The sequence below is a fragment of the Artemia franciscana genome, unplaced genomic scaffold (assembly GCF_032884065.1).
Source record: "Artemia franciscana unplaced genomic scaffold, ASM3288406v1 PGA_scaffold_164, whole genome shotgun sequence".
Classification (NCBI taxonomy): Eukaryota; Metazoa; Arthropoda; class Branchiopoda; order Anostraca; family Artemiidae; genus Artemia; species Artemia franciscana.
Window position 1 is genome coordinate 8,226 of NW_027062636.1, and position 16,553 is coordinate 24,778.

General features: G+C 34.1%; 1 protein-coding gene across 1 annotated transcript; it reads left to right on the plus strand.

Moving 5' to 3' along the window:
- Positions 1–318: 318 nt before the first annotated feature.
- Positions 319–13,053, plus strand: LOC136041340 (uncharacterized). Its single transcript, XM_065725971.1, has 3 exons — positions 319–326; positions 1,516–1,636; positions 12,205–13,053. Exons 1-3 carry the CDS (start codon positions 319–321, stop codon positions 13,051–13,053), a joined length of 978 nt encoding a protein of 325 aa, XP_065582043.1.
- The last annotated feature ends 3,500 nt before the right edge of the window (positions 13,054–16,553 follow it).

The following is a 16,553-nucleotide window of genomic DNA, read 5'->3' on the forward strand; positions in this document are numbered from 1 at the left end:
AGCTTTACCAAAATTAAATAGGTGAGAGCTACAGTGAATTAAGGTGAAGTAAGGTAATTAAGGTGAGAGCTACAGTGCTTCAATAATATTGTATAGTATGCACCATTAGTTGAAATATTAGTCAGAGTTACAATTTAGCTAATCAGCCTTTCTCTGAATTTTTGTTTTTGATTTTTTCTCAACAATAATTTTAGAGAATGATTATATTTCATCTATCTGCCTTCTAAAGACCCCTCAGAAGAACCGTAGAACAATGCAGTTTTTACAACATTGCAGCAGCAAAAAATAATTTTTTCTGATGTTTCTAACAACTTTACGATGACATTGTAAAAAATCAAAAATTTGGAGGTAAAGATCAACCTCAATCACGTGCTTTTTTTGTCAAAAATATTGTGTGACCCTTTTTAAAATTGTGATTTGGATTACCCCCCTGACTCCTCGTACCGAAAATGTAGTAACCAAAAATGAGACTTCCCTGAAGGGTTAAGTTCAAGTTCAATTTATTAATATAATACGCATAACAAATAAAATACCCTGGTTACCACGGAGAGACAGAGCTCGTGATTGTGGTGACCCGTGACTCGTGATTGTTAGCTTTGAAAACCTCTCGATGACCCTATTTATATACTTTTTAAGTTTAAATATTCCTCATTGCTTTTCCTTGAAAGTCCAATTTCAAAGAATTCGTGTATTCAGTTCAACTTTTCCCCTGCTTCATCCCCTTTTAAAGTTTCAAGTCGACAACGCCAGATTCTTGAGTATTAATTTTTAACTTTCATAATATTTATAAGTCTTTTTGGTCAGTGGGATAAAAATTTTCAAACTTTATTGGAATGATAAAAACAAGGGTCAAGAACTACTTCATTAACATTTTGAATGTTTTTACTCTAGAAAACTTTTGAAAAACTCCAAAAGTGTGTGGTTCTAAAATTCAAGGAGCATGTACTACTAAGGATTTCCAAAAAATCTAAAAGTATCCCAATTTCTACCATGATATTGTTTAGTCATTAATAAATAGGTCTTATCACATCATTTGTTAGTCTGGAAAGTTATGTAAAGTTGCAAGGTGGACTCTTTATGTTGTGTAAATTATGAAGAATGATACTAATGGTTGAAACCATCGTAATCAGACACCACCGAAAAAATCAAAGTGCACGTCCTTTGTGATATTTGCCCTTCTGTACTGTATGTGCCAAAAAAATCAAGCTCTGATTGCCATGGCTGCTTTTATAATTTTTTCAAGTCCCTATCTTAAAACCTCAGCAATTATAAATTTATATCACTATAATTTCCAGCCGTTTCATCGACCTTGACCTTATGTACTTGGACAATTACTATCATTTATATTTGAAACACTGTGCACAATATTTTTTTGGACCAAGTAGTAATTGCATGTATATAGTAATGTATATAGTAATGCATGGACTTCAATATCATGGTCTAACTTCTGGCTTAGAGTGTTATCATGATTTAACAATAATGTTTTTGCTTCAAATTTATTTTCTCTATTTCAAGGATTGACGGTACAACCTGTGCTGTAAACGACTCTGGTATTTATGCTGATGACTGCCGTTTCTTCCCAAATAAAGACAATGCTGCATCTGTTTCGCTCATGTCTTTTCATTATCTTCCGGGTGTAAGTATCTGTTTTACTTTAAACAATTTTTTATTTATAAATGTTGGATTCAGGGATCAGTAACTATGAAGCTTCAACACATTTTACTTTTTTTTACACCGGAAAAGGTACTACACCGGAATCCAGAAATGCAGAATTTTTTTACACCGGAATCCAGAAATGCATCTGTTTCAGGAAAGTGAAAGCAAGAGGCATAATTCAGCATTGATAAATATAAATTAAAATTGCAAAGCATTAATACCATAAGACTTTTGAAAATGAATGGGCTTTTCGGCCAAAATACGTTCTGTCATTTTCCAGACAGTTTTTTTGTGGGCTCATTACAAAGTGAAAAGTATTACATATTGATAACTTGTCTAAGGAGGTAAGCACAGTTTAAACTCAGTGTCGTACGCTCACATGTTACTTATTTTGTTAGTTCAACTTCGCTACAAGATGTCCAGGAACTTTCAACTTAGTCTTTGGGCTAGTTCAAAATCCCACTCACCTAGCCCTGAAAGAGTCAGTTTAAAACTCTAAGCTGTTCCTGAGATTTTGCTTATACTTTCGTTCGACAACCTAAGTACACATACTGTGTTTCGAATTAGCTCAATGTTCCCCACACAGTTTCCGGAAAATTATTCCTTGCTTACCCGAATCCTTAGTGGAAATAGTAGACTAACAGTAGAAGGAACAGCAGCAATGCAAATAGTGCCTTCTGGTTAGTTCAACATCCCCATCAACATAATTCGAAAGTTTAAACTCAATGCACTGTTATTCCCGAGATTCTGCTAATACGCCATTTATACAACCTACATGTACATACTGTGTTTTACTTCAGCTCAACAAACCCATAAATATTCCCAGAAAGTGTTACATCCACAGCCTTAGTAGTAGTAGCATTTGTAGTAGTAGAAGTAATGCTTGTAGTAATATAGTAGTAAAAAAATTAGTAGCAAGAGTAGTAAGAGCATACACAAAGCACCTTTGGGATTTTTAAACATCCGTCTCAGAATGTCCTGAAAGTTTCAGTTTAATACCCTAAACAATTCCCCTGGCATTGCTGACATGTCCTCTTGGACAACGTGTATGCATCTAATGTTTTGATTTAGTTTAACATCTCCTCAAAATTACTTGAAAATTTCCCCTTAATGCACTTAGCTTTTGTATTAGTATTAATAGCATTAATAACAGAAGTAGTAACATTAGCAGTAGTAGTAGTTGCATTAGACAAAGCATTATTATCATGTCTATAGTACCTTTTCATGAGTTCAAAATCCCACAACGGGCCCTGTAAGTATTAATTTATTACTCTAAGCTATTTCTGAGATGTTTTTTATACTTCCCTTTTACCATCTCCTGTACATAATATGTTCGGGTTTGGTTCAACTTTTTCTTAGTATTTGCCAAAATATTGATTCTAAGTACCTTTAGGCTTAGCAGTAGTAGTTGTCATAGCCATAGTAGCAGACTATAGGATAATGCGATTTTGTTTCCATTTACATTTCTTATCAGAGTCAACACATAAGCGGTACTAATAGAAACGGGCTACTAGGCATTAATGTTATTCTTTTTTATTATCAGAGGCACTTCATATGGAAGGCTTGGTCGCATAGACTTAAGAGCAGCCTTATTTAATTAATTATCAAAAGATCTAATGCCCTTTTTAACAGGCAAAAGTGATTGGAAGACAACCAGTTACCCCTCCCCCGCCTATTTTTTTTTACCTCAACTGCATCCAATCAAAATTTTGAGATGTCAGTTTTGTTTAAAATAGTCCAAAGATCAAATAAATACTCTTTTGAGATAAGAAAATCCTCCACCATCCCTGTGGCACAAGTTTTAAGTTGTCCATTATTAACATGTAGAAAAATTATTGAAGGAACGGTCGTATAAATTTTGGAATGGCTCATTCGATTGGAAATCAAAAATTTTAGTGCATTTTTTAAGAGTAAAAAGCGATGGGAGGGCAATCGGCCCACTCCCCACGTCCTTTTGCCCCAAATAGATTTGTTTAAAATCTTCAGACGGTTATTTCGTTCAAAACAGCCAAAACGTCAAATAAATAGGCCTTTAGAAAAACCAACCTCCCTACAGCCCTCATGGGCTACCCCTTTGCTCAAAACTTTGAAACTATTATTTTTTTTTGAAACTAGTCAAATACTCTTATAGCTATGCCTCATGGGTTGCCATAGCCCCCTCCCCCGAGCTCTAGGGCATGGATTGTGAGCAGGCTATCAGAAGGGCATCCCAAACACAATTTGTAAATACTAGTTGTCAAAAAGGCATATCATTAATATCTAAGGAATGACTAAGGGTATTAAGTTGAAACTCTCAGGGGATGTTTATGGGGATGTGAAAGAACTATCAGAGTGGAACCCCGTTTCCACTTTATAGATGCTCCCACTCCTAATCATTGGTCAAAATTTTAAAGAGCAATTTTGTTCAAACCAGTCCAAAGGTATAACAACTATGTTTCCGGGGATGCCAGTCCCCCCACAGATCTCAAGGCTTAAATGGCAAATTATGTAATTTGCTTATTTTTGAATGCAGGAGTTATCATTAAAAAAGGGGAGGGTGTTTGATATTGGGTGTTTTCATAGGGGTTAAGGGCATTAAGATTAAATTTCAGGGAAAGTTGGGGGAATGTTAAACTAAATTACAAGATACTACATGCATTTATTTTATCATAAAGAAAGGTCTACAATATCTCAAGCAGGACTCTGGCAATTAAGTTTAAACTTTTAAAGCTTATTTAGGGGAATGTTAAAAAGTGGTCGGAGGTCAATCAATACCTTCCTGTTCGTCTTTTCAATGCCTATTTGAATAGTGATCTTGTTCACAATAGTCGAGAAGTCAAATAACTATGCCTCCGTGTATGATATAACCCCCCAGAGTCCCTGGGGCAACTATTGTAAGTTATATAACTCGCTCATTGCTCATATTTAAGGTTGTTTATTGAAAAGAGGGGACACCCTTTGCTGTGAAACTGGTCAAAACTTTGAAATTGTTATTTTGTTCAAACTAGTCAAAAGGTTTGATCGCTATGTATCCAAGGATGCCATACCCCCAACAGCTCCGGGGCATGGGTTATAAATTGTGCAATTTTTCCAGTGTTGTAATGTAGGATTTATCATTTGGAAAGGAGAAATGTTTGTCTCTGGGTGTATCCGGAAAGGCTCATGGTGAAAACTTTGTGGTTGTTGAGGATTATTTTAGATTAAATCAGAAAGGTACTACTTGCATCCAGCCTATCAAAAAAAGAGGATGCACAATATTTTAAGAAAGACTGAGGGTACTCAGCCGAAACTTTCAGGCCATGTTCAGGAGGATGATGAAAAGTGGTCTTAGGGCTGCCCGATCCTCTTCCATGCCCTTTTTAGCTACCCTACCTCCAACTGCATTTGAACATGATGTTGAAACCACCATCTTGTTAAATATAGTCTAAGGGTCAAATAACTATTTTGAGGGGGACTATATAAGCCCCAAAGGTTTTAAGATGGATACCTAGCACAATAAATCAAAATGTGTGAATGCTGGTTGTTAAAAGGGCAAAACAGCAATATTTAAAGAAGGGCTTAAAGCATTAAGTTAAAGCTTTCAGGGTATGTTGAGGGGAATGTGAAAGAACTATCGAAGGGCAGCCAGCCCCCACATCTTCTTTTAGTTGCTCCCTTCCCTAATCACAAGTTAAATTTTCGAAGAGGAATTTCGGTTTAAAACATTCCAAGGGTCTAGTAACTATGACTCCAGGTTTGCAATGCCCCCCCCCCCCAAAGAGCCCAGGACAAGCATTAAAAATTATGGGATTTGATTATTTTTGTATCCAGGATTTATCGTTAGGAAAAGGGGAAGTGTTTGATCCTGTGTGTTTTCAGAAAGGCTAAGGGGATTAAGGTTATATTTTGGGATTGGTGTGGAAGCATGTTAAATTTAATCAATAAATACTTTATGCATGCTGTTTAACACAAAGAAATACTTACAATATCTCAAGCATGGCTCAGTGTATTAAGTATAAACTATTAGGGGGATTGAGGGGGATGTTATAAAGTGGTCGAAAGGTAAGCAGTACCCTTTTTCGTAGGCTAGTTACAGAGTGCACGCTGGCGTGAAATGGTATGGAGTATCACGATCTAAAAATGAAATGGAATTTTCCCACTGTCAAATTAAGAGTATCGATCGATATATTCAAATGTCAGAAAACATTTAAGTGATAATGACAGGTGCCGCTGAGTGCCATCACATAGCTAACCTTTACAAAATCGCACTAAAACCTGATTCAAGAAAATTTTTTAAATTCTATTTCCTTTTCAAACAATAAGGAAATTAAAATTAAAGACAAAAATATATTGAAATAGATCAATTTTTTTTCTAAAAGTAAGGGGTGACATTAAAACTTAAGAGCCATATCTAAAATGTAACGAGGGTGTGACTTTATTTTTAGAAAGTAATTTTTATATGTTTTAGAAGGCTTTAGTTTTATAAGGGAAAATGTATAAAACTACTGGATGAAAGGGAATAATGAAAATGTTTATTTTATACAATGTTGAATAAATTACATGGTTTATGCTCGTTCTCGTCGGACTACAAAGGACCTCAAACCAAATTGCAAAGTGAATAAAAGATTTATCAATTAAAAACTTTGATTTTCACGAAGTATTATATTTTTGATGTTGTGGGTATGCTTACTGTAAATTTCTCAGCACTTAAGGAGACAATCTTTGATTTTGCGATGTTACAATGGAAAATAACCCTTCCCTACCTTTATGACATTGATTTCAGTGCCCTAAAAATGAAGTGTTTCAATAGTGTTTGATAATTGCTTTGTTAATAATACTTGCATGTACAGCAGATAGTCTTCATCTTTTAGATTTTTCGTTCCAAGATGAATCTCCAGTATTTAATACTTTTGGGAGTGTTGTTTTTTATCTTTTATTCCTGCATTTTTTCGTGTTTTTTATTGTAATTTTCCTGTGTTTATTTCTAGTTTCCCTTGTCTTTGACAGTAGAATTAGAACTCGTTTTTTCAAGCCGAAGCAGCCCCCTCTCAAAATTCCTGGACTTTCCAATTAGTTTAGAATTGACTTGTCCGGGTTTGGCCAGAGTTCATTGATCCTCAGCAGTGCCTTCGTGTTTTGGGTGTTTTGGGTACTTTTGTTGTTTGGGTAACCCTGGTAACACGGAAAAGCAAAAGTAAGGTTATCAATCCGAGTTTTCACATAAAAATGACATAAAATGCATTTTTGTGTCTCAAATGAATAACAATAATATCTTGTAAACCTATTTCCACTAATTGATTTTTTCTCTTCCATGTGGAATATCTCCGGAAATAGGAAACACGTAAATCACAGCTTTATCGATCAAGAAACTATGCAGATAATTCTCACAGCGAGCTAAACAACTTATCACGCAGAATTTGTTTGTCGGAACATAACATTAGATTTATTTTTCTGGTCCAGATGTTTAACGCGTCGTTCCATTGGTGAAATCTCTGTTCTTACTTTTGATTTATACAGCGGACAAAACCATCTAGGACATAACTTACAATCCTTACCCTTAGAGTTGTAGGGGGGGGGGGGTCGGTCTTCCTCACAGAAATAAGTTCTTGACCCTTCAACAACGATGAACAAAATTGATATTTCCAAAATGTGATTGGAAGTGTTAAGGGAAATGTTGAGCGTGGAGAGAGAGAGTAGGGGGTTGGCTGCCCTCAAATCACTTTGACTCTTAAAAAGGGCCCTACAGGTTCCAGTATCAAGTCAAATGAGCCCCACCTGAAGCTTGTACAACCGCCCATTCCCTAAAAACCTTATATGCCCTCATGGTATAAATTACAATCCTATCCCCGGGGTGCTGGGGGGTTGCGTCGATTCTTTAGGTATTATTATATGCTCTTTGGGCTATTTAATATAATTATTACTTATATAAAATTACTTAATATAAAATTACGAACTGCTATTTCGTAATTTTAATCTGATACATCTGGTGAAAAGAGGGGTATTCAGGGAGGAGGGGGGCTAAATGCTCTCCATTACTATGAACACTTAAAAAGGAAATAAAAATTCCAAATTTCAACAAAATGAGCCTATTCCAAAGTTAAACAGCCATCTCTTCCATGAAAATCTTAAGTGCCCAACACCAAAACTTAAAACCCTCGCCCCCAGGCTCTGGTGGTTTGTATTAACCCCAAAGGTCTTGTTATGCGATCTTTTGATTATTTTGAATAAAATGACTGTCTTAAAATATTTATTTGATGTATTTCGTAAAAACACGACGTGTTAGGGGAGGGATAGCTGCCCTCAGATCACTTTGATTCTTACAAAAGGCACTAGAAATTGAAATTACCAATCCAGTGAGTCCCCCCCGAAGTATGTGCTACTTCTCTGTCTATAGGAATCTTAAATGCTAAAGGGCATATCTAACAACCCTTGCTCTGAGAGCTGTGGAGAGTGTCTTCCTCAAAAACATAATTTCCGGACTCTTCGGCTACAATGAACAAATTTGTTATCTCCAAACTTTGATGGGACGTCTTTGAGAAAACGATGAGCATGGGGAAGGGGGCTGGAGGCTGGTTTCTCTCAAATCACTTTTAAGAGTCACTTTGACTTTAAAAAGGGCACTATATCTATCAAATTCACATCAAATGTGCCCTATCTGAAGTATATACGACCTTCCATTCCACATAATGCTTATATGCCCCTAGAGTATAACTTAGACATTATTTCCAGGACACTGGGGGGTTTTGTCAACCCCGTAGGTGTTGTTATTTGTTCTTAGGAGTATTTTGAGCAAAATAGCTAATAAAAACAGAACTAGTGCTCTCAATTTAAAATAAAATGACCCCGTTTTGAAGTTTCTGCGACAATGGTTTCTATAAAAGCCTTATATGCCCCCAGGGCATAATTTACAACTATTGCCACCAGGCTCTGGGGGTTTATTTCAACCCAAAAGCTTTGTTACTTGATATTACATTTCAGGACAATACGACGGGTGTGTGTGTGTGGGAGGGGGAAGCTGCCTTCTGATCAATTTAACTCTTAAAAAGGGCACTAGGGCTTCTGGTTACCAATACAATTAGCCCCCTTTCAAGTTCATATGACCACACTTTCTGCAAAAAACCTTACACGCCTCCAGGGCATAACTTACAACCCTTGCCCTTAAGGCTTTCGAGATTTGTCATCCTCAAAAACATATTTTTCGGACATTTCATCTACGTTGAACAAAATGGGTATCTCAAAATTTTGATTGGAAGAGTTTTAAGAAATAATGGGTGTGGGGGGGGATTTGCCATCCAATTTCTTTCGACTAATAAAAACGGAACTAGTGCCCTCAATTTAAAATCAAATGATTCCATTTTGAAGTTTCTAAGACAACGATTTCTATAAAAACCTTATATGTCCCCAGGGTATAGCTTAAAACTCTTGCCACCAGGCTCTGGGGGCTTGTTTCAACCCCAAAAGCTTTGTTACATGATATTGAGACTATTTTTAATAGAATGGCTATCTCAAAATTTCTATTAGATACATTTCAGGACAATACGACGGGTGTTTGTATGGGAGGGGGGGAGCTACCTTCCGATCAGTTTAACTCTTAAAAAGAGCACTATGGCTTCTGATTACCAATCCAATCAGCCCTCTCTCAAGTTCATATGACCACGCTTTCTGCAAAAAATCTTATATGCCCCCTGGGCATAACTCACAACCCTTGCCCTTAGGGCTGGGGAAATTTGTCATCCTCAATAACATAACTTCCGAACCTTTCATCTACGTTGAACAAAATGGGTATCTCAAAATTTTGATTGGAAGAGTTTAAGAAATGATGGGCGTGGGGGGGGGATTCACCCTCCAATTTCTGTCGACTAATAAAAAAGGAACTAGTGCTCTCGATTTAAAATTAAACGAGTCCCTTTAGAAGTTTCTACGACAACGGTTTTTATAAAAGCCTTGTATGCCCCAATGACATAACTTACAACCCTTTTCCTGAGGGCTGTGGAGAGGGGGGGGGGTTAGTCATCTTCAAAGATATAATTTCCGGACCTTTCAACTACATTGAACAAAATGGCTATCTCAAAATTTTGATTAGATGTGTTTGGGGAAAGGGTGAGCTAGGGAGTGGGTTTAGTTGTCCTCCAATCACTTTCAACTACGTTGAAAAAATTGGCCGTATCAAAATTTAGTAAATTTAGTAAGTGTTTGGAGAAATAATGAGCGTGGGGGGAATTCACCCTCCTATTACTTTCGAATATCAAAAGGGGAACTAGCCATCTCAAATTCAAATCGAATGAGCCCCTTTTCAGGAAGTTTCTATGATGTGGGGGGGGGGAGTTGACATCCTGAAAGACATCATTTCCGGACCTTTCAACCTTTGAACAAAATCACTATCCCACATTTCGATTGGATGTATTTTGGGCGTGGGAGGGGGATTAGTTGCATTCAATGACTTTTGAGTATTAAAAAGGTCTGCCAACATCGTTCTTTACTTAGGCAGTGCTATTGCGCTGCCCAAGATGGACGAAGGGAATTAACTTACCGCCCATATCCCAAGGGCTGTTGGGGGGATTATTATCCACAAATGAATAGATATAGAGCCAATCAACTAAGCTAAATAAACTATTTATATCGGCTATCATTGAAAATAAGGGACGTGGGGCGGTAGATTTCCCTTGAATCAATTTCACTGTTAAATTATTAAAAGTCCTTATCACATTTAAACTTCTAATTTCTGATCAAATAAGCCGCTTCTAAAGTATCTACGAAAATGTTTTTTATACAAAGTTTGTTTTAAAAAAAGTGAGCCATAGGTCCCGCTTTAATCTTTACTTAGGCAGCGCTACTTTGCTACCTATATCTAACTACTAGGGAATAGATAGCTTTTACAATGGTTTCGACAGCTTAGATCAAAGAAATGCGTGAACGCACTATTTGAAGGTAGTATCTTTAAGTCTAATTGATAGAGAAGTAATGCTAAAGGAATGTTATACCAAAAGAAAGAAATAAAATAAAATAGGAAAAGAAAAGTCAATTATCTAAAAAGCAACTTACACGCTCACAACAAGATCCAAAAAAGAAAACAATCTACAAAACTCAACGTTGCTCTTTGTTTCAATTTCAAATTAAATAAGAAAAACAAGTTTTTTAACTGAAAGTAAGGAGCGACATTAAAACTTAAAACGAACAGAAATTAGTTTGTATATGAATAGGGCTGCTCCCTCATCAACGCCCCACTCTTTACGCTAAAGTTTGACTCTTTCTCTCAACTTTTTGAGACAATAAAAAACTTTAGAGTAAAGAGCGGGGCGTTGATGAGGGAGCAGCCCCTTTTATATACAAACTAATTTCTGTTCGTTTTAAGCTTAAATGTCGCTCCTTACTTTCAGTTAAAAAAATGTATTTCTTCATTTAAGTTCTCATCGTTTTTGAATTAATGCATATTTTGATTTTGGCTCTCCGCAGATGAATAATTAAAGCAAAATTAGCATATTTATGTTATTGGCTAGATGGCTTTCTCATAGTTTTGATCGAATGATTTTGAGAAAAAAGGAGCAGGGGAGGATTCCTAGTTGCCCTCCAATTTTTTGGGTTACTTAAAAAGGCAACTAGAACTTTTAATTTTTACAAACGTTTTTATTAGTAAAAGATATACGTAACCTAAATTAGCTTACGTAACGAACTTCTGTATTTGCATGTTTTTATTACGCATATGAGGGAAAATATAATACAATTTCTACAATACGGTTCTCTGATATGCTGAATCTGATGGTGTGATTTTTGTTAAGTTTCTATGACTTTTAGGAGGTTTTCCCCTATTTTCTAAAATAAGGCAAATTTTCTCAGGCTCGTAGCTTTTGATGGGTAAGGTTAAACTTGATGAAACATATATTTAAAATCAACATTAAAATGCAATTCTTTTGATGTAGCTATTGGTATCAAAAATTTCGGTTTTTAGAGTTTTGGTTACTATTGAGCCGGGTCACTGCTTACTATTGTTCGTTACCAAGAACTGTTTGAAATTAGTTTTTTTTCCATTAAATTTAGTAGAGTTGAAACGGGACTCTAGCCTAAAGCGTACGGGGAATAGTAGCCTATTTTGGATAGTAGCTATTTGGATATAGTAGCGTAAGGGGAAGGTGCTATTTTGGAAAAATTATGAATTCAGAATTCAATTCATTATTTATTAATTATCTTCTTTAACTATTTTATTACTTTTAATACGGATCGAAGAAATTTTGTAAATCGTCAATTCTAAATGAGTTAACTGAACGCATCACTTATTAGAAAACATTCAAAATTTCTTATAAAATATGTCAAAGTTTTCGATTTTCTTTTTAGTATTTTTTTGCCCACCACCCCTTCTCAAACATAAAACTCTCACAATATTTTAAAAATTTGTTCTCTGTCCAATATAAAAAGCTTTCCAATAAGACAATATTTAAAAATTTCATTACTTCTAAATTGTTTTGTTTTCCGCCTTATTTTCATTGATAAGGACTTTCTTTTTTTTTCATTGCCTAGATTCAAAGCTTTGCGACAGTCCATGTATGGAGAAGCTATATAGTATTAAAAATCCTTTACCATGTTATTTTCTTTCAGGCTCTACAGTTTGATGATTTAGCTTATCACAGAAAATCTATTCCCTCAAAACAAAACCATCTCTGCAATTATCAATCAATCTGGGAGACTATGATGAAGAATGTTGAAGATTTTCCAGACGCCGGCACTGTTGCTAAACCAACAACTTTTAAAATAGTCAAAAGGCTTTCAACACCTATAATATTCACAATTTTTGATATTGGACTAACAAATTATCCAAATATAGATATTGAAATTATAAAAAGTCATCTACTTAGTGCCTCAGAATCATTTGTTGGGAGGCATTTTGGGTTCGCTACATATTCTGGTGCACAGGCTATTAAATTTGATATAAGGCTTTCGATTGATTATTTGGAAGATTTAGATGAAGTTGAGAGAGCTTTAAGAACTGTGACTCAAAGCGATGACGTCTCTTCAACATTTTCATATCCTATTGACAGAGCAATTAGAACAATAGCTGAATATGGTGCTCCTGCTGGAGCAATATTGTACATCATTGGCTATTCTGGTATTGATCATAGAAATGGTTTTTTAGAACCCCACATTCTGTCTTTAGCATTAAAAAATAGGATTAAATTAATTGGTCAGGAATCAGCTCTTAAAACATCAGGTATTGGAAATCAGCTACGACGGATAGGAAATATGACCGAAGGTTTCTTTTACCAGATTCCAGGAGTTTTTTCAAAGGACGAGCTTGATAGGAACTTTGATCATGTACAAAAGGTTCTGGCTGAACCCATAAGTTTGGGTGGAATAACAGTAAGTAAAGTTTGTTTTGAATTTTCTATGGTAAAACCCTGTACATATGTGTTAAAACCTATAATCAGTAACTCAGAAATTCAAGCATAATGCTTGCGTTGAAGATATGCCAAATGGGAGAAAAATGAATACTTTATATTTTACTGTCCATTTCCAAGAAATAACTAGAGAGTGTTGAACGAGCGAGTTTACAAATAGCAGTGGTTTTAATTGGAGGGGGAGGGGAGACGAGCCGGTAACTATCCATATTTTTTTGTCTCCTCCCTTTCTGCATTTTTGTATGAGATGACAAACCTTCTTACCACAATTGATGCGCATATATATTACCACAATGAAGAGTGAAAATACTTTTTCATTGCCGTATACTGTTTTATGGTGCCGGTGCTACATTATAATTACGTAGTTTATTTGAGTTGTAGTTTTTTAGTTTCTTTTGATAAGTGAGAGGAATTTACACACTGTAAGTACGTTAAAAACTTAGAAAAACTACAAATCCATTTTTGTTGAAGACTTACACATGAACTTCTGCAATGTTTGGCTGCAGCGGGTGCCAGATTAAAAAAAAGAAAGAAAAGCAATGTGGGCAAAAAATCATCTTAATTAAGCAGAAAACATATAGCCACAAAAATTTAGGAGGGTTTATCTTCTTTGAAACCATAGTTGGTCTTGGGAATCAACAAATTATTATTTCTTAACTTTTTACAGACAAACGCGTTGTAAGATTCTATGAGTTGGTTTTCTTATCTTTCAAGTGTAAAATCAAAATTAATAAATAAATTAAACCCAAAACGAACAGAAAATTACAAAAGATAATAATTATTGCATAAAAAAGGTCCTAAAGACTTTTGCTGCAAATTCATGTTATAAACGAGCAAATATTAAAAGGAGTATGGCTGACAACTCCAATGTCTTTTCAAGTTCAGAACATAATTTGCACTTTACTAAAAAAGTGATAATAATAGCAACCGTTGGTTGTCAGATTAATATATATATATATATACTAGCTGTTGGGGTGGCGCTTCGCGCCACCCCAACACCTAGTAGGTGGGGGCGCTTCGCGCCCCCCCCCCCCAAGCCCCCCCGCGCGCGTAAGTCGTTACGTGCCATATTAGTTACGCGCCATTGTAGTTGTGTCCCTATGTCCCACCTGTGAATATATATATATATATATATGTATATATATATATATATATATATATATATATATATATATATATATATATATATATATATATATATATATATATATATATATATATATGTGTTTTTAACTACGTAAAACTTGCGAATATACAACATTCTTTGCTGTCCCATTGTCTGTGCATATAAATAGATTGTCAGGTTTACCGACTCTTGAACATGCAACATATAATGGTCCATGGGAAAACAATCCGTATTCAGATCTATACCTCATGATTCTAATGATTGCCATTGAGCTTTGTTGATGGTGATTGCTTATCGACCATTCCCTGAGTCGCCATCGTCATTTATATATCCCCCTGTGCACCCCGGCGTCCCCTTTGTAGTTATGTCCCTGTGTCCCGGTCGTCATTTATATTCCCTGTGTCCCGGTCGTCATTTGTGTCCCGGTGTTCCAGTCTGTGATTTCTCTTTGAGTGTCCCGGGCGTCATTTATATTCCTTTTGTCCCGGTGTCCCGGTCGTCATTTATATCCCCCTGTGCCCCCCGGCGTCCCCATTGTAGTTGTGTCCCTGTGTCCCGGTCGTCATTTATATTCCCTGTGTCCCGGTCGTCATTTGTATCCCGGTGTCCCGGTCTGTATATACATTCGTTTTTTAGTTTTGTTTTTCTCCTTTTTTTTCCTTTTTTCTTTTTTTTTCTTTTTTAGTTTATTTAGATTTTTAGATTTTTTAGTTTTTTTATTAGTTTTTAGTTTTTTTGTAGTTTTTACCATTTTTTTTAGTTTTTTTAGTTTTTTTTTTTTAGTTATGTCCTGGTCGTCATTTATACTCCCTGTGTCCCGGTCGTCATTTGTGTCTCGGTGCTTTGTTGATTGCTAATTTATATTATATTTATATTTATATTTTTTATATTTATTAATATTTTTTTAGTTTTCTGTTTCTCTTATTTTTCAGTTTTTTCCTTTTTTTTAGTTTTTTCTTTTTTAGTTTTTAGTTTTTTTTTGTTTTTTACCTTTTTTTAGTTTTTTTAGTTTTTTAGCTTTTTTAGTTTTTTTATTAGTTTTTAGTTTTTTTTTAGTTTTTGCCTTTTTTTAGTTTTTTACCTTTTTTAGTTTTTTTTAGTTTTTTAGCTTTTTTAGTTTTTTTTCTTTTTAGTTTTTTTTGTAGTTTTTACCTTTTTTAGTTTTTTTTCTTCTTTTGTATTAGTGTGAAATAATTCAGACGTCATATGCGGACAAACACGACGTCACTCGACAGACAGACAGACAGACATAACCCACAAACAACTTATTTTTATATATATTTATTCATATTTTTTTAGTTTTCTTTTTCTCTTTTATTTTTCAGTTTTTTCCTTTTTTTTAGTTTTTTTCTTTTTTAGTTTTTAGTTTTTTTTAGTTTTTACCTTATTTTAGTTTTTTTTTTAGTTTTTTTAGTTTTTTAGCTTTTTTAGTTTTTTTATTAGTTTTTATTTTTTTTGTAGTTTTTGCCTTTTTTATTTTTTTCAGTTTTTTTTTAGTTATTAGATTTTTACCTTTTTTTAGTTGTTTTTAGTTTTTTAGCTTTTTTAGTTTTTTTTTCTTTTTATTTTTTTTTGTAGTTTTTACCTTTTTTAGTTTTTTTCTTCTTTTTTATTAGTGTGAAATAATTCAGACGTCATATGCGGACAAACATGACGTCACCTGATCCACAGATCCACACACAGACAACTTATTTTTATATATATAGATATATATCTATATATATAAAAATAAGTTGTCTGTCTGTCTGTGGATGGATCAGGTGACGTCACCTGAAAAAACTGGATCAGGTGACGTCAAAACTGAAAAAACTAAAAAAAAAGGCAAAAACTACAAACAAACTAAAAACTAATAAAAAAAAATAAAAAAGCTAAAAAACTAAAAAAACTAAAAAAAGGCAAAAACTACAAAAAAAACTAAAAACTAATAAAAAAGCTAAAAAACTAAAAAAACTAAAAAAAGGCAAAAACTACAAAAAAAACTAAAAACTAATAAAAAAATAAAAAAGCTAAAAAACTAAAAAAAATAAAAAAACTAAAAAAAGGTAAAAAACGAAAAAATCTAAAAACTAAAAAAAACTAAAAAAAAAAGGAAAAAACTGAAAAATAAGCTAAAATAAAGGTAAAAACCAATAAAAAACTAAAAAAAAACGGAAAAAACTAAAAAAAGGCAAAAACTACAAAAAAAAACTAAAAACTAATAAAAAAAGTAAAAAAGCTAAAAAACTAAAAAAACTAAAAAAACTAAAAAAAGGTAAAAAACTAAAAAAAATAAAAAATAAAAAAAAACTAAAAAAAAGGAAAAAACTGAAAAATAAGCTAAAATAAAGGTAAAAACCAATAAAAAACTAAAAAGAAAAAAAGGAAAAAACTAAAAAAAATTTTCATCTAAAAAACTAAAAAAAACTAAAAAAGGTAAAAACTAAAAG